This window comes from Prionailurus viverrinus, chromosome A1 (genome assembly GCF_022837055.1).
Source record: "Prionailurus viverrinus isolate Anna chromosome A1, UM_Priviv_1.0, whole genome shotgun sequence".
Taxonomy (NCBI): domain Eukaryota; kingdom Metazoa; phylum Chordata; class Mammalia; order Carnivora; family Felidae; genus Prionailurus; species Prionailurus viverrinus.
Genome location: NC_062561.1, coordinates 235,378,930 through 235,397,874, shown reverse-complemented (window position 1 = coordinate 235,397,874; position 18,945 = coordinate 235,378,930). Strand labels below are relative to the sequence as shown.

Below are 18,945 nucleotides of genomic sequence, written 5' to 3'. Positions count from 1 at the left end.
TCTTTTTTCTGTTTTTGTTTCCATATTTTTTTCTGTTTCAACTGTTGAGCTTTAAAATTTTTTTTCATGTTTTATTTATTTCTGAGAGAGAGACAGACAGAAAGAGTACGAGTGAGGAGGGGCAGAGAGAGAGGGAGACACAGAATCCACGAAGCAGGCTCCAGGGTCTGAGCTGTCAGCACAGAGCCCGACGCGGGGCTTGAACTCACAAACCATGAGATCGTGACCTGAGCGAACGTCAGACGCTTATCCAACTGAGCCACCCAGGTGCCCTGAACTATTGAGCTTTTATTTACATGATTCTGTTGATCAGTTTTACAAGTGCCATTTTCTGTGTGTTTGCCCCTGATTTCTTTTGTATGATCATCCTTGGAAGCGTATCCCCTGTTCCTTTAAACATATCATATACAGCTAGTCTGTATTGTCTGGCTGTCATTTTCAATGTCTGCAGTCCTTGGGAATCTAAACCATTTGTTATTTCTGTGGACCCATGTTATTTAGTGATTGGTCATTTTTGGCGATTTTTGTTTTAAGATGTCGATTGACTTTAATTGGTTGGAATATTGCGGTTGTAAGTGGGGAAGCTTTTACCTGAGAGCCACTGGCTTCTCTTTCCAAGATAGCTGGAATGTGCCCCAGTTGAGGTTGACTCAGTCTCCCTTTGTCTGCGCTTGTAGTCCTGTGGGTCTACACACTGTTGAGCCATCTCAGCCCCTTGGCATCTCCATGCACCTGCTGCCTGCAGGACCAAGCTGGTTTTTGCTCCTTCCAGCTGCCTCTGGCTCCTTGTCTCTGTGGGCTAGGCTTCCTGTCTACGTGCCCCCCTCCGCCGAGGGCTCAGCACTCATATCTTGTTTTGTTTGTTTTAATAGGGGTGAGAAGGGGAGTGGCTTGGAGACCTTGTCTACTGCTTGTGAGACTAGCCATCCTTCAGGAATACTTTGTACTTGGGGTCTAGTTGTAGACGGGAAAGTTCTTTAAAGTTTGGTGCCTCATATGGACCGTTGCCCATTGAAATACACTTATCTCATGTCATTTTTTGTTTGTTTTGTTTATTTATTTATTTTGAGAGAGAGAGAGAGAGCGCGCGCGCACACTGGTGGGGGAGGGACAGAGAGAGCGGGAGAGAGAGAATCCTAAGCAGGCTCTGCACCAGCAGTGCAGAGTCTGACATGGGGCTCGATCCCAGGAACTCTGAGACCACAACCTGAACTGGAACCAAGAGTTGGATGCTTAACTGACTTAGCCGCCGAGGCGCCCCTCATGTCTTTATTTCTTAACATGTGAGTGAGAACAATAGGAACTGAGAATAAGTAAATATGGTCAAGCCTTTAGGCTATGTATTTTTGTGTGACTGTAACAAGTCGCTTAATTACAAGTAGTGGATGATACATCTTTCTAAGAAGGCGTAAACACCTTTGTCTTATGCATTCTTAATTATTTAAAAACTATTTGTGTGTTATTAATTATCCATCATGACAAACTGATGAAGGTTTGGGTATGGGAAAGCTTCCAGAGTGTTCAGAATTACTTTTGCATTTTACACTTAGATCTGTGCTGTGACCCATTTTGAGTTAATTTTTGTGAGGAGTCTAAAGTATGTGTCTAGATTTTTTTTTTTTTTTTTGCATGTGGTTGTCTAGTTCTAAGATGTTTTGCTGACAAGACTGTTGTCGCTCCGTCAAATTGTCTTTGTTCCCTTTGTCCTGATCCTTTGACTACGTTTAGCTGGGTCTGTTCCATTCTGTCAATCTCTCTGTCTATTCTTCTGGCACTACCACTCCTGCCTTGGTTACCGTAGTTTTACAGCAAGACCGGAAGTCAAGTAGGGTCAGTCCTCCTAATTTTTTCCCGTCCTTCCACATTGTGTTGGCCATTCTAGGTGCTGTGCCTGCCCATGTAAGCTTTAGAATCAACGTGTTGATATCTACAAAATAACTTGCTGGGATTTTTATTGGGATTGCATTGACTCTATAGGTTAATTCAGAAGGAATCGACATCTCGGCAATATTGTCTTCCTATCCATGAACATGGAACATCTCTCTGTTTTTTTGAGATCTGCTCTGATTTAGTTCACCATGGTTTTGTAGAATTATTTAATCAGAATTTTTGTTTATTCCTTTCATACCTCATGATGAAATGGAGTATAACTGTATATGTGGGAAAGTGAAAAATATATTTTCTACTATATCACACGTACGTATATATTTAATACACGAGTGAATGAATGATAATATGTGTCTGCTCACATACACCTGTAGTCAGATATATATCACAGCTAAAAGCAAATTTATTTTTGCCTCGTGACTACACTTCAAAGTAATTTTTCGTGATAAAATGTTATTTAGAATGTAAAGTGGGCATCACTCCAATAATGAGCAGTCAGACTAGCCTTGGCGAGAGAGCATTGCGATTTGAAGGAGAAAGGGCATGATGATCATCATGGTAACAATTTTGTTATTTATGTACTTATGTACATATTATGAACATATGTTATGTTATGTATGTACTGAATGCCCCCAGCCATGCAGTATCCGTGTTGCTTTTACGTGGAGAAACAGGTTTAGGGAAGCTCGCGCTCACCTTGAGTCGCACAGAAGTAAGTGGGGATGGGTTCCTACCCTCTGTCTGTTGGACTTCAAAGCACTTTTTTTTATAGAAAAGCAGTGTTTTGCATGAGACTGTCCTTTACCATGTGAGTGAAAAATAGTACTGTTTAACAAAAAAGTGAAAGATGCGAGAACGAAAACACACATAATCTGTTGCCCTATGGAAAAGCCTCTAAGAGACAAAAGAGCTGTCACATAATACATAAAAGCGATGGGTATTTAATAGACCTCTCAATTAGGAGCCATACAAAATTACCAGAAAATGCATTGAAAATGAAAGGATAAAGTGTTAAAAGGGACTGAGCTAGGGGAGCCTATTACCATTACATAGATGATACCATGTTCGAGATCTCCCTATGAAAAGGCATTTCAGTACATTTCATTGTAAGGTACTTTTTAAAATGTTTTAAAAGGCATTTGAGTACGTTTTAGTAGTAATAAGGGCATTTCATACATTTCATTTAGTTTGTGTTGTATGGTGAATTTAATTTAGATCGACAGTGTTTTAAATGTTTTAGTTCACTTTATTTTAAGCTAGGTTGTTTGTCTTCTACTCTGAATTTTAAAAACCGAAGTGGCTCTGAAGAAAACAGCCACGGGGTGTGCCTCTGTGACTTTGTTCATCATCCTGTCCGCTGGGAATGGCCCAGGGGAGGGAGGAGAGCCTCGTGGTCCAAGGACTGAGGGCATTCCTGCATTTCATTTACTTCCCCTCCGAGAGGCCCCTGATGCCAGCAGAGATGCTGGGGAGGAATGTAGTCCCAAAACTCATACATCCTTTAATGAAAGCTCTACTGTGTTTTCCTTGACGCCCTATAAAAGATCCTATTTTGTAGAGAAGTCCGTATTAAAGCTTGTTTGGAGTTTGAGTTCAGAAGGCAAGTGCAGAATAATTGCTGACTGTCCCCTTTAGGGAAGAGCAGGATTCTTCCGCGGGCTCAGGTCGGGTGGTGGTTAGGGCCACCGGCCTCATGAGCAGCAACTGGTGGGCCATCAAAAGCTGTTGGCCCACTGGGAGCCCGGCTCGCCCAGCTGAGGCTGGGGGATGCCGTATGATGCTGGAGGTCCTCCTCTGCTACGCGGGATCCAGCCGGTCCTGCCGGGCATGTGCCCACAGGCTCAACACCAGCCCCTTAGGGTCTGGGGCATTTGACTTAGGAGCCTTGGGAATCCCCTTCCTCCCTAAAATGTACTAAAAATTGTAGTTTGCAACTGTGTTAGCATGAACATCTATGTAACCTTTGACTCTAAGAGCTTGTGTGTGTGTGTGTGTGTGTGTGTGTGTTTGTGTGTGTGTTTTGATTTTAGAAGAAATTAAAACACATTTGTGGACCCTTAAAAGTATCATAGGACTAAGGCACTGTGTCTGCTATGCCTAATGGAGAGGTCACCTTGCAGCCCAGACAAGGCACTTCTCAGTGATTGAGACCCTGAAATTAAAAAAAAAAAAAAAAAAAAAGTTAGAGACGCCAACATTTAAAACCCGAAACAGTATTAAGTCTGACTGTATGCACTGTGCCCACCATGGTAGGATGTTGGGTCTTTGTTTTTGTACAGTTAGATCTTTCTTTTCTTTTTCTTTTTATATGTTTTATTTAATTTTGAGAGAGAGAGAGAACGCGCACACAAGCGGGGGAGGGGCAGAGAGAGAGAGAGAGAGACAGAGGATCCAAACAGACTCCATGATGACAGCAGTGAGCCTGACGCAGGGCTCAGACTCATGAATTGTGAGATCATGATCTGAGCCGAAGTAGGACACTCAACCGCCTGGGCCACCCAGGCGGCCCACGGTTATTCAATCCTTTCAAAGAGAAGCGCACGGAACCACAGGTGATGAAGATCTCCCCCCCTCTTCCCGTTCCTCTGTTCCTGTACTTACTAATTTTCACTTTACCATCACGCGTATTTTCACATCATCTCCAGTCTTTCTGGAGAAACGAAGCCCATAAAGTCAACGATTATTTCTCCCCTACTGGGTCAATGAAATAACTGAACCATCATGCGAGGCAAACGCCTGTCCTGGTTATTTACAAGTTAGTGTTGTGTCCACAGTTCAGCTCACTGTGGGAGGTTTACAATAAAATAAGTTTTCGTGGCTCCGTGTGTGCGGCGGTCGTAATCTCAAGTTGGGTGTCCTCAGAGGACATGCTGTCGTGTCCACGTGCACATTTATTTGTGGTGTCTGAGCGTGGGGAGCGCCCGCACCTGCGGCACATCTGGTGCCCTTGGCAGTGGTCGGAAGGTGTCTGAGGTTGTGAGTACAGCTCAGGCACTCCCATCACGGGCATGAGCGGCGACGGAGGGAGAGAATAAGAACGTGCGTCTGATCCTCTTCTGCTAGTTCTCGGGGCCTCATGTTTCTCACCTGTGGAATAGTGCAGACACCATGCCCCAAATAGGGGTGGCGTAAATATTAAAGAGGTTCACATACGAACGAGTGCTTAGCACAGGAATGTGTATCGATTGGTATTTGTTGTGATCGTTCTCGGTGTTGTCTTGGATGGTGGAACACGAGTGACGGTGGGAGAGAAAGGGAAAGGAAGTCAAATGGGGGAGGGCCCAGCGCCCCTTCTTTGCCCTCGATGTTCCTCTGGAGTCTGTGTGTGATTTGGCCCATGTGCTCTGCTTCCCATGGTTTCACGTTGGGATAAGGCCATCTCCGGGGTGACGCCGGAGCCTGCTAACAGGATGGGGTGGACCCCGTGCAGACCAGAAAAGACGAAAGGCTCACCAGGCTCTAGTGTTTGAAAGAACCGTCCCCAAAGTCCCAGGTGTTACTATATACCCTTTACTATTCTGAAGCCTCAGTGAACGTTCTTAGGGTCCTGGCCATGCAGGTTCTTTGATGGAAGGTTCTTTGGGTGCTTTAGGGGCTCAACATGTTTGGATGAGGGTTAAAGACCTTAGCTGGGTTCCAGCCACAGGGAATGCCGTTCACGGCCATGTTCTGGCAGCGCTTTGCCAAAGCCAACGCCTGAATCGTGCGGCCGTAACCAAAGGAAACACTACGTCTGTCGCGTTGTGCTGAAATCCTATAGAATGGGAATAGTACGCCTTTCGTGTGTGTGGCTGGAAACACATAGATAGAAAATGAGCATTAGTGTGCAAAAGTGGATTTCAAAAAATGCATTAGGAAGAGGCTAATGCTATATGCTCATTTTCTGTTTGCTACGAGAACGCGAGAGAAGTGGGGCGGGAAGCCTGCAAAATGGCACCTACTTGTAAGTACTTCCTGCTCTCTCATCTGCTATAGTTAGGCCTTTCTGACCCTTTCCTATTAACCTGTGATCCCTTTAAAACATTAATTGCCATGCATTAAAATAAAAGCCCATCACTCTAGAGACTCAGGCAGTTTTTAGATTTTTAAATAAAACATTTCAAACCCATTTGGAAGCCTTCATTTTCTGAGGCCGGGGTATTTCTGATTCTCTGATTCAGGCAGTGAAGTTGGTTGTCTTATTTTTTATCCTGATAGTAAATATTCTTACATTCACGTTGGCATAAAACCCACTTCTCCATTTATCAGGGAAAAATCTAAATGCAACGGCATAGCCGGTTTGCATAATTTACATATACAGTACTGGGTTATTTCTGTAGGGAAATGTTGTTATTGAATGGGAAGTTTAAGTTCCTCAGAAGTTCCAACCATTCTGCTTCTGAAATGACTTATTTTTATTTATTTATTTATTTATTTATTTATTTATTTATTTATTTATAATATAATTAATTGTCAAATTGGTTTCCATACAACACCCAGTGCTCATCCCAACAAGTACCGTCCTCGGTGCCCATCAGCCACCTTCCCCTCTCCCCACCTCCCATCAACCCTCGGTTTGTTCTCTGTATTTAAGAGCCTCTTATGGTTTGCCTCCCTCCCTCTCTGTAACTTTTTTTTCCCCCTTTCCCCTCCCCCATGGCCTTCTGTTAAGTTTCTCAAGATCCACATATGAGTGAAAACATATGGTATCTGTCTTTCTCTGACTTACTTCACTCAGCAGAATACCCTCCAGTTCCATCCACGTTGCTGCAAATGGCCAGATTTCATTCTTTCTCATTGCCAAGTACTATCCCATTGTATATATAAACCACATCTTTATCCATTCGTTAGTCGATGGACATTTAGGCTCTTTCCATAATTTGGCTATTGTTGAAAGTGCTGCTATAAACATTGGGGTACAAGTGCCCCTCTGCATCAGCACTCCTGGATCCCTTGGGTAAATTCCTAGCAGTGCTATTGCTGGGTCCGTAGGGTAGTTCTATTTTTAATTTTTTGAAGAGCCTCCACACTGTCTTCCAGAGCGGCTGTAGCAGTTTGCATTCCCATTGACATGGTGGAGAAGTAGGGGGATCGTGCTTCCCCGCATCTCTCATACTGAAATCATTTTTAAAACCCGATGTATTTTGACACTGATTAATGCGGACATTTGAGGACACGAACCCTTGGCATCACGATATTTCTAAACCATACCTTTGCGATGTTTTTCTTCCTCTTAGGAAGTCGAAGACCACGTGGCGTTTTTAATAACAGTCCCAACTGCCCTGGCGATCTTCTTTGCGATATTCATCCTCGTGTGCATCGAGTCCGTGTTTAAGAAGCTGCTACGCCTTTTCTCTTTGGTGATATGGATGTGTCTGGTGGCCATGGGGTACTTGTTCATGTGCTTTGGAGGCACCGTCTCCCCCTGGGACCAGGTAAGCTGTTAAAATATTTTTTGTGTTTTCTTTATATGCTCTGATTGATGACACACGAGTCTTGTAAACTTGGCCCTAAACTGTAAACAGGAGACCCGTAGCTGGGAAGAAAGCCGTTTGAGATAGCCAGTCTTCGTGGTGCCCCGTGGGTGAAGTCACTCAGTGCCCGTTTTGACTTACCAGACCTGCCAGCAGCCAGGGTGCAGGCCTGGGTCTCACCTCATCATTTGTTCTATAGACGGCTGGGTCCGGATTGACTTCTCATACTGCGTTTACCTGCATAGTCTCCCTGGTCCGTGAGGGTTTTTTGTTATTCCAGGATCCTTCTGGGATCAGAGCCTTACCTGAACTCTCCAGCACTGGTTGTTGAAGTTGTACTCTTTCTCAGTTATTAGAGCTTTCTCCTTGCAGACATACTTCTGTGACCCTGATTTTCTATCACCCTGATTCCCTCATATCAGTAGGATTGCTTCATACACCTGTTGGGAAACCCATGGTTTTTCATGTTGACCTTGGGGAGGCTCTTAGTGTAGAAAATGGCTACATCTGAAGGATGTTGGCTCTTTGGGACTTTCCTCCTATTGTGATGCTGTGTGGGTGCATCCCCGGATTGCCTGAGTAAGCGGGATGTTGTCTAGGGTGCAGGGCTGGGCTGCAGAAATGATACATGAGTTGCCAGCTTCAAGCTCGTAATGGAAGCCACGGGGTCCTGTAGCCATCCAGGAAGAGCGTGCATTGAGCACTGGGAGTGCTGTCACAGAGCTGATGGGGACCCAAGACCTGGGGGGCGGGGAGGGGAGGAACAAGAACCAGAGATGAATAGAGGAGAAGGCATTAGGAGGCCAGGACCAGTGAGGGAGAATGACAGGAGAGGCCAGAGAAGAGAGATTCGAGACGGCAGCGGACAAGAGCGCTCAAGTGCCGGACCCAGAGAGAGTGTGGCTGGTGTGCTGTAGTTGGAGAGAGCCCTGGATGAGCTCCCCAAAGGGGAGGTTTCCAGTGGGTTCCGTCAGGAGGTTTGGTTGTTTCGTGGCCTCTGCCAAGCCACCATCCCCTTTTGGCCTCGGTTTCTCTTGCAAAGGGGAGGCTCTCCGGTCTCTGGTCTCTCTGCTCCAAAGGATGCTGTTGTTGTGGACAGCTCCCGTGGCCAGTCTCCCCGTCCCTGTCCCCTTCAGGCTCTTTGCAGGGCTGGGTGTGTAGCCCCAGGCTCCCAGCTCCTTCCCCGCCCCGGGTCCCCCCTCTGTCCACACACCACACTCTGGCCTCACCCCGGCACCTTCCAGGGCACATGCCGTCCCTCCTACCTTCACGGTGCGCACGTGGGACAGGAGGAGGCCGCTGGCCAGGCTCACTGCTCGTGGGCCTGTGGTACCCGCCTGGCGGTCTCTGCCTGTACCATTGTCACCTTGTTCGACAACGTGGCTTTCTAAGATCCTTGCTGTCGGGAAGGGCCTGTCTTTGTTCTCCTGTTCTCCTTTTGTCCAGGATTCTCTGAGCTTACTTTTTCGTATCATGTCCAGGGAAAACTCCAGATGAGATCTGGATTTCAACTATGCAATTTCTTAGTTTTTGCTTTAAATGATGTAAAACACCTAGGAGATAATAAAAGGATATTATTTAAGATCCAGAGATTTGCTGTTGTGTTGCATTGACTCTTTCTGTGGAATGATGTGGAATGTTCATCCAATAATTACGGTTTTCTTTTATGTCTGAAGACTTTTTTGTTCCTTCATAAAAGTCAGTGGTCATTTTATTTAGACTTGTTCTGGGGTGCTTAAAATTTTTTTTGTTTTATAAAAGGGATTTTTTTTCTTTTCTTTTCTTTTGTTTTTTTTTAGTTTTTTTAAAAGTTTATTTATTTTGAGAGTGATGGAGACCATGTGAGCGGGGGAGGGGCAGAGAGAGAGGGAGAGAGAAAGAATCCCAAGCAGGCTCCATGCTGCCAGTGCAGAGCGTGACACAGGGCTCAGACTCACAAAACTGTGAGATCGTGACCTGAGCCGAAACTAAGAGTTGGATGCTGAACCGACTGAGCCACCCAGGTGCCCCGAAGGGATCTTTTTTTTTTTTTTCTTCTTTCCCTAATTACCTTTTCTATTTGGTTAATGTTGGTGCGTAAGAATACTATTTTTTTTTAATGCCTACCTGTATCCAGCAATCTGGGTGAACTCTTACTAGCTCTGTTAGTTTATCTGAGGGTCTCAGTTTATCTATATAGACAGCGTCATTGTCTGAAGATAATTTAAGAAGAAATTTTCTCCTTCCTTTCAAGTCCTGAATTCACTCTATTCACGTGTGCTGTGTTTTCTGATTGTATTAGCCAGGACTTGCCATGCAGAATAACACTATGCAAGTGGCCTCAAGTCTACGCCCAGCGTAACTGGAACACCTGTAATGTCAGCGGTGACATAATGTGTGCTTTGTTTTTATTACCGGTTTTCCTAGAACCAGTTAATCAGGACGAGGGCCTCCCCCCTGTCGGGAATGCTCCCTCCAGGTGTTGCGTGACCCCTGTGTCACCTTCATTAACCTTGCTGCCCTCAGAGCAGCCGTCCGCAACCTCCAGGGGCCCCCGACGTGCTCCGCCCCTCACTCAGCATGCTGCAGTTTTTCCAGTGCCTCACCGTCCCCCCCCCCCCCCCCTTCGAGGATGTAGACTCCTGGCGGGGGGGACGTGTTGTGTCTTCGCACCTAGGAGAGCCCTCGGCCAAGAGCAGGCTGCTCGCTCGGATTTCTTGGCGGATTTTTTTTACCGTTCTTGGCGTTCTCTTTTTACCTGTCTTTTGGTCGTTTCTGTTTCATTGCTACTATCCCTGTTTTGCATGCTTTCCTGCGTGACCTCACTTAGTCCCAGGTTGCTCCCTGAGGTGGTCACTGACACATTGCTGCTTTACGAGTGTGGACGTAAGACACGGGGTGACAAGGACCTTGCTCGCGCCCAGGCGGCCGGTGAATGAAGCAGCACACTAGACCGTGGGGGGCCTCGCTCTAGAGGCTGCCTCTATTTCGTGATACCATGCTTCTCTGCTGGGAGCGATTTCACCCCCAGGGGGTGATCGTCCACGTGTACAAACATGTCTGATTGTCCCACCCTGGATGGGGGACGCTGTGGTCCCCTGATGGGTAGAAGCCAGAGATAGAGCTCAACATCCTACAGTGTGCACTGGAGCACCCACCAGAAGAAAAAGATCCAGTCCCAAATGCCCGGGGTGCTGGGGCCGAGAAGCCCTGTATCATAGGATACGGTGCCTCAGTGGTGCTTTTAGGGAACCAGCTCTCAAACCCTCAGGAAGCAGAGTTGTGGCCACGAGTTGTCTGTTTTGATGAGGCACAAAGAGCGATTTTGCAGCGTGTGGGGAAGAACCAGCAGGTAGAAGGGTGGCCAGCTCGGAGGAGGGTCGGGAGCGTGGTCTGGAAGGAATCCCTGGGGAATCGAGGAAACTGGAAAAGAGGCGGGCGGGGGGGGGGGGTCAGTTTGTCCTCAGTGCCTGGACAGCGCACAGAGCCTCTCTCGGCCTTGGGTATTTGACTCCGGCACCAGCCGGCCCCTCCTGACGTCCCCGTCCACCTGCCAGCACCCCCCCGACCCCCCCGCTGACATTTGTTCCACGTGGCTGCCTCCTGGATGGAAAGGGTTTAAAAGTGATATTTTCTCGATGGTTCCAGCAACTCTGGGTGGAGTCGGTGGTAAATTGCAGAGTTTGGGGCTCTGGCTGCCTAGTGGGACGCTGGCATTTGAGATCGAAGTCCTGTCGATGCGCTGCGTCTGTGCCCTGACTGTCCTGTCCATGCGATGACAGAGAGGCCAGGAGACCAGTGCTGTTCCTGTTTCCGTTCTTGTTTTCCTGAATGGTTCTAAAAAGATACTTGAACAGCTTTGCAGGGAATGTTCGTAGAGGCTTATCTAAGGTATTTGCTTTCTCTGTTCTGTTAGGTCAAGTCAGTGGGATAATTTTTATTTTTATTTTTAATAAACCAGTGGCTGTGTGTACGGGATATTTGGTTCCCTCTTCTGCACACGCACATGCAGTGACAGCATAGCAGTGGTCTCTGCGTGAGAGCTTCTAGAGTGTGGGCCCTTCCTGGGAGGGTGAGCCCTACAGGAAGAGGCTTAACGAGGTTCACAAATTGTGTCTCCCAGCTCTGGGGCCAGAGGTCAGAAATCAAGGTCTGGGCAAAGCCGGTCTCCCTCCGAAGGTTCTAGGGGAGGATCCTTCCTGCGCCTTCCAGCTACTTGTGGTTTCTGGCAATCCTTGGCATTCCTTAGCTTGTAGACGTACCGCTGCAGTCACACGTCATTCTCATCTGTGTCTCGTCTCTTCTTGCAAGGACACCCATCATACTGGATTTAGAGCCTCTTCTGATGATCGCATCTGTAATTGATCACATATGCAGAGACTCCATTTCCAAATAAGATCACGTTCACCGGTCCTGGGGGTGAGGGCTTGAACATATCCTCTTTGAGGGACACGGTTAAACTCACGACAGCTGTGATTTCACTGGAAGACATACCGTTCCCTAAGTGGATCGCGAGGAGCCACTTGGCTCTCCTGTGACGTGATGCTCTAACGACCGCTCTCCCTTCTGAGATTTTGATAACTGCTCTTGATGTCGAGCTTCACTTAAACCGCAAATCCACCGTGCAGTTAAATGCGTGCCGTGGAGGTTTTGGCGCTTTTTAAAACCAGACGCATTCCGGAATGTGAAAATCCTGTTGAAATAAAATCACACTCGTGAATCCAGAGAGAAGATAACCTGATGATTGCACTGCTACGTAAACAGATGCCATCACGAGCGGATGCTGGTGCATAAGGGAACCTCGCCGTGCCTCTGCCGGTCTGAATAACGCGAGGGAATCTTTTGGGCTCCTGCATTAGTGACGTGACACCCAGGGAGTTTTGCCTGGTACGTTTTTGTAATGCTCTGGGTTACTTGGTGAAGCCCAAGCTTTTAGACGATGTTTTACTTAATGAGTTTCTAGCAAGAAGGAATGCATTTCATCTCAGCAGATAGCTCCTGACTTAGGACCCTCTCTCTGAGACGAGAATACCGTTCAGAAGGCGGCAGCCAGGGCAGGGCAGGGCAGCAGTGGTCCCAATGGCTGGCACTTAGCATACGGATGCTGGGTTGGCCAAGGGAGGACAAGAAAGCCGAGATTTCTTTGCATTTGTCTCCAGTTTTCTGCTTCCTTCATACCCGCCGCTCATTGAATAGAGTTGAGGGAACGCTTCCACTCCTGACAACCTCCTTTCACCTTGGCAGGGAGACCACGCTCAAGTTGTTGTATAGATTTGTTAAAGTACCGCCAAATTGAAAGGCTAGCGTTTCGCTCCGGGAAGAAGACACTTCCTTGGTCGCATTACCTAAAAGGATGCCAGACATTCCCCAAGTGCCTGTATGTCTCCGTACGAAAGTAGGACGTCAGTGTGCAAACATCTTTTTTTTGTTTTTCTGATTGAAAGCAGAAGAAAATGAGAGACGATAAAGGCTTCTTTCTCACAGGCTGTGAAACGGTACGGCATCGGTCTGCTTTTCCTTTAGTGCAGTCGCCGGGAATGCCGCTACCGAATTTGTTTATCATCGGAAGAACCTAGTGGCCTGTGGATGGAGACAGAAATCCAGCTTGGAGAGACCGCCCCCCCGGTATCCGGGGCACCCGTCTCTAAGCCTTTGTGCGCGAGGGGGTTTCTCAGGGGGCATTTTGGGTAACACTTTATTACTGTGAAAAAGGATACACCTGAGAAAAATCAAAAAGTAATGCAGATACTGACTTCATTTAGCAAGAGGGATGAGGGGCGTTTAAACCTTGCATTCTTGCTGTTTTAACGGCAAAGATAATACGGACAAGATGTGAATGTTAAGGAAGCGCAGTGCAGCTGGACCCAGCCTGGAGTGCAGTGACTTTGAGACCCTGCCCATTTCTGGCAGTTCAGTGGAGGCGGCCTTTCTGTATTCCCCCTACTGTTAGTTCCCAGCCGGAGCGAGGGGAAAGTCATACTGGCTGTGCAGTGAGCTGGGAATTTACGGCGACCCATCCTGGGGTTTCCCAGCCCTCCCCTTGCCCCGGTAGACGGTCTGCTGGCGTTTCCGGAACAGTCCCTCTCTGTTTGCTCCTCTTTTCCTCCTTCTGTGCATTTCTGTAGAGGAGCCTAGGCCCTGGCCCTGGGGACGGGCATCTTAATTAAACTCCTGTCGGGGAATGAAACAGGCACTGCCATACTCACCCCTGCACTTGTGCAGTATCTCCCCCACCCCACACACATATCGGTGTACATTTTAAAGACCGGGTGGCCTTGGAAACATCTTTGTTTGCTGGTCAGGTCTTCATGGGTGGTAGCGTTGTCACATACGTAGGGATCGCAGTGCAGATACTTGCGGACGTACTGAGCGCATACACATAAGCGGCGTGTCTGCTGGCCCGCTCCACCGTCACGGCTATAGGAAACACTTCTGCTATCCCTGTTCTCTCGTCCGACGGACGGTGTTCAGTGACTTCACGTACACAACTTACCTGATCTCTGCTACCCTCTAGGGTATACTTACTTCAGTACTATTATTCAGTATACTTACACAAGTACCATTATTACTTGGAACTTGCCAGTGAGAAAACGAAAGCCCAGAGAGGTTAAGCCACCTTCCCAAAGTCACACAGCTGGGAAGACAGACAGAATTTGAACACAGCATTCTGGCACCATGATCACCGTGTATCATCTCCACATCATCACCATGTGCTTCTTGTCATGGAAAATGTGGGGTGTGACGGGGCACCTGGGTGGCTCAGTCGGTTAAGCGTCCGACTTTGGCTGGGTTCATGATCTCGCGGTTTGTGGGTTCGAGCCCCCTGTCAGGCTCTGTGCTGACAGCTCGGAGCCTGGAGCCTGCTTCGGATTCTGTGTCTCCCTCTCTCTGTCCCTCCCCCACTCACGCTCTGTCTCTCTCTCCTTCAAAAATAAATAAGCATTAAAAATTGAAAAAAAGAAAATGTGGGGTGTTTCCTGTCATGCTTCAGTGAATGACAGATTATTATGAGGAGGAAGGGACATATTTGGGAATTCTGGATTGTTCTGTCTGAGCTGCTTTTAGGTTAGATGTCATTTGGAAAAACTTCAAAGAGAGGGAGCTGTTACTTAAAGATGCCATAAAATTGATCATATCATGGGTTCATATTGTCAGCAGATATTCCCAGTTGAAGGGAATATGATTTTCATTCCTCAGATGAATCCCCAAGAGAAATGGGACATATTTGACTCAAGAAACAAATGTCCATGTATATATTAGTCATTATTGTTTGGGAAATAATGATAGCTTTTTTAAAAGTTTGTTTTTTGAGAGAGAGAGAAAATGCAAGCAAGGGAGGGGCAGAGAGAGAGAGGGAGGAGAGAGAATCCCAAGCAGGCTCTGCACTGGGAGTGCAGAGCCAGACGCGAGGTTCAAACCCATGAACCGGGAGATCATGACCTGAGTGGAAGTCAGATGCTTAACCGACTGAGCCACCCAGGCGCCCCATTAATGATTGCTTTTATACTGAAGCTAACGTCACTTCCTTACAAATAGATTCCTTTTCATTTCGCTTATTTCTGCTGGTTTTCTCATCTGGTCCTTTCTTAGCTCCTATACACCTGCAGCAAGGCCGTATCTTTCCCATAGGAAAAACCCACCAGACTCAGAGGGTCCTGGGTGGGCATTTTCCAGGAGGCCAACTCAGGGCTCAGCGTTCATTCCAGCCGGGTACAGCCTTTCCCCGCGCTGCCCTGGATCTGGGTGCCACCTGTGACCTTGTTTGTAGGCTGCGTAGGATGGCTCTCGTGTTCCGGGAGGTGGCTGCCATCACGAGGATGCTGGTGTTTGCAGCCCTCGGGGCATCTGGAAGCACCACCTGGAGAAGCCCACGTGAAGTTGAAGGAAGTCATGACTGCAGTCTGGAATCTGTAGTGTTTTGTTGGAAGAGCTGGAACTTTACAAGGGAGGAAAAATGTTCTGTAGACTTCCAAAACGTCTGTTACGGACTCCGCTTCGGCGGGGACACTTTGGATGGTGGCTGAGCTAGGGCTCACTGCCTTCAGTGTTTGTGAAGGACTTTATGCAAGGTTGTGTTTGTAATGGAATTCTAGCTACTTTGTGCTTGTAATGAAGGGGGGTGCGGTTCTGTCCAAAGAAACGTGGGAGCCAGTGGATAAGACAGCCGGACAGCGTCAGGTCGGAACGGTGTGTGTGTGCCCATGCGTGCATGCAGGGAAGCTGCCGGCGGGAAGGGCAGTGGATTCTAGACCCCAGGCTGGAGCAGCAGCGAGTTCTTGGGAAAAAAAATAAATGCAGACTTTAAATTATTTCCCATTAAGAGTTGCTAAGCAACACCTCACTTAGCTTCCCCAGTATCCCGTGTTTCATGTCACCTTTTCTCAGCAGCCTCTAATATCATCCTCACCCAGCTCAAGGGAAGGAGCAAGGTATATACCACCCCAGATCAAATAAGGAGGTTTACACGGAGGAGACTTCACAGTAAACTTTGAGATTTGGGGTAAACAAAAATTGGAGACAACAGGTGAATACTATATTTTACATCATCACCATGATATTTTTCTTTTCTTTCTGTATTTGCAGAGCTTCATATATATATTATACATAACATGTATAGTACGATGTTATATGTAACGTATATATGTATAACATATGTATAACATATATATTGTATATGTAACATATATATGTATAACATATATATGTGTAACATATATATGTATAACATATATAATATGTATGTAACATAATATATATAGCATACATATCCATATATATACACATATACATATATGTACGTATATATACATATATAATATGTAACATATATAGCATAATATAATATATTATATATTATATAAATATAACATATATAATATATATGTAACATGTAATATATATAGCATACATATGCATATATATACACATATATGTATATGTACATATATAATATGTAACATATAATATAATATATTATACATTATATAAATATAACATATATAATATATTATATATGTAACATATATATAGCATACAAATGCATATATATACACACATATACGTATATGTACATATATGTGTATGTATACATGTATAATATGTAACATATAACAATATAAGAACATAATATATTATATATTATATAAATATAACATAATATATTATATATCTATATCTGTATCTTTATTATATATAGATATATATATCTCTGTCGAATGTAATTTTCTCATTTGTGCGATGGATTAGGGTATTAACCGATACTCCCAAGTTTTAATGAACTCACATATGTCATGTCTGTTGTGCCACCAGCTCCCTCAGGCCGGGCCTTTATGCGTCTCTCTGTGGCCAAGCCCCAGCCCAGTGCGCAGAGTGGTGGACACCGAGGGGCAGGCAGGGTACTGATCGTGCTGGGAAGGGTCGATCTGGTGTTGGGTGAGGAGCAGGGGGAGGGGAGACGAGGCGGAGGGCCCGGTGCTGCCTAAAGATGGTCTGTTTAACACTCTGTGGCCACACAGAGCCTTCCTTCTGGGCACTCTAGTCCACAGGTTTCTGCCCCTGGCTAGGGATTTTAGTAAGAATCAAACATTTCTTGGAGAATATAGGTGTCTCTTGGGTTCGGATCATTTACTTTTTAGATTTTATGGCCCAAGAATGGGGTTTATAATCATTTCTGCCATCTTGGCTTCACCACCACAAAAATGAGCATCTCTCTCTGCTCTTGGGACATGCCCAGACCCCCCAGGTCTGGCAGACCCAGAGCTGCCTGGACTGCTGTCAGCCTCCAGGAAGCTGCTGGGAGTCGTGGCTCCTTGCGACTGCTGCAAAGCCTGTGACCCGGTGCAGCGATAGTGCTGGGAAGTAACGAGGCGTTTAGGACAGAAGACGTTCACCAGGAAGGGGGCGCTGACTTCGGCCCCCGGGTGAACGTGTGGCTCTGTGGTATTTGCTGCCTGGTGCTGTACGAGTGTCTAAGGGCCGCCGGACCAAAGTACCTCAGATTGAGTGACTGGGGACAATAGAAATGCGCTGCCCTGCAGTTCTAGAGGCCGCAGATCCAGAATCGAGGTGTGGCAGGGCCACGCTCCCTCCGCAGTTGTAGGAGAATCCTTCTTTGCCTCTTGCTAGCTTCTCGTGGTGCCCTGGCGATCACTGGCGTCTCGGACTGCAGTTATGTGACCAGCCTCTCTGCCTTTGTCCTCCTGTGGTGCTCTCCCTGCGTCTGTCCGTCTTCCCATGGCTGCTTTCTTGTAAGGACATCAGTCATACTGGGGGACCGCCTATGCGTGTGTGAGCTCATCTTAACTAATTACACCTGCAGTGACCCTGTTTCCAAATAGGCCCATGTTTGGAGGTATTGGGGTTAGGACTTCCCATATCTGTTTTTTTCCTTTTTCCTCTCTCTCTCTCTCTCTCTCTCTCTCTCTCTCTCTTTTTGGCGCGGGCACACAGTTTAACCCGTAATAAGTGCGAGGGAACTGAGAAGATAATAGGAGCTGTAGGAGCCTTATTTCTACTTTCTCATGTACCTGAGCATGTTCAAAGGCCCGGTGGACATAGAACACACATCTGTCAGCACCTGTATCTGCCACACGTTACGTGGGCCCCGTACAAACTGCAGTTGTTAAGAATTTCAAAACACTGCTAGGAGTTTACCCAAGGGATCCAGGAGTGCTGATGCATAGAGGCACTTGCACCCCAATGTTTGTAGCAGCACTTTCAACAATAGCCGAATTATGGAAAGAGCCTAAATGTCCATCAACTGATGAGTGGGTAAAGAAATTGTGGTTTATACACTTTCTTACACCATTCACAAAAATGAACTCAAAATGGTTAAAGGACCTGAATGTGAGACAGGAAACCATCAAAACCCTAGAGGAGAAAGCAGGAAAAAACCTCTCTGACCTCAGCCGCAGCAATTTCTTACTTGACACGTCTCCAAAGGCAAGGGAATTAAAAGCAAAAATGAACTATTGGAACCTCATGAAGATAAAAAACTTCTGCACTGCAAAGGAAACAGTCAGCAAAACTAAAAGGCAACCAACGGAATGGGAAAAGATATTTGCAAATGACGTATTGGATAAAGGGCTAGTATCCAAAACCTATAAAGAACTCACCAAACTCCACACCCGAGAAACAAATAATCCAGTGAAGAAATGGGCAGAAGACATGAACAGACACTTTTCCAAAGAAGACATCCAGGTGGCCAACAGACACATGAAACAATGCTCAACATCACTCCTCCTCAGGGAAATACAAATGAAAACCACACTGAGATACCACCTCACGCTGGTTTAGAGTGGCTAAAATGAACAAATCAGGAGACTATAGATGCCGGCAAGGATGTGGAGAAACGGGGACCCTCTTGCACTGCTGGTGGGAATGCAAACTGGTGCAGCCGCTCTGGAAAACAGTGTGGAGGTTCCTCAAAAAATTAAAAATAAACCTACCCTATGACCCAGCAATAGCACTGCTAGGAATTTGCCCAAGGGATACAGGAGTGCTGATGCATGGGGGCACTTGTACCCCAATGTTTATAGCGGCACTTTCAACAATAGCTAAATTATGGAAAGAGACTAAATGTCCATCAATTGACGAATGGATAAAGAAGTCGTGGTTTATATATATA

General features: G+C 46.4%; 1 protein-coding gene across 4 annotated transcripts in view; it reads left to right on the top strand.

Annotated features, from left to right (window-relative positions):
- ADCY2 (adenylate cyclase 2) overlaps window positions 1–18,945 on the top strand; it is a 415,111-nt gene that overhangs the window by 15,350 nt on the left and 380,816 nt on the right. For all 4 annotated transcript variants that reach the window (XR_007154128.1, XM_047867851.1, XM_047867840.1 and 1 more), the window contains exon 2: window positions 7,104–7,301. Coding sequence is in view for 3 of the 4 variants with exons in the window: in XM_047867851.1 (XP_047723807.1) it covers window positions 7,104–7,301 (198 nt within the window). In the remaining variant the exon portion in view is untranslated. The remainder of the gene's footprint in view (window positions 1–7,103; window positions 7,302–18,945) is intronic.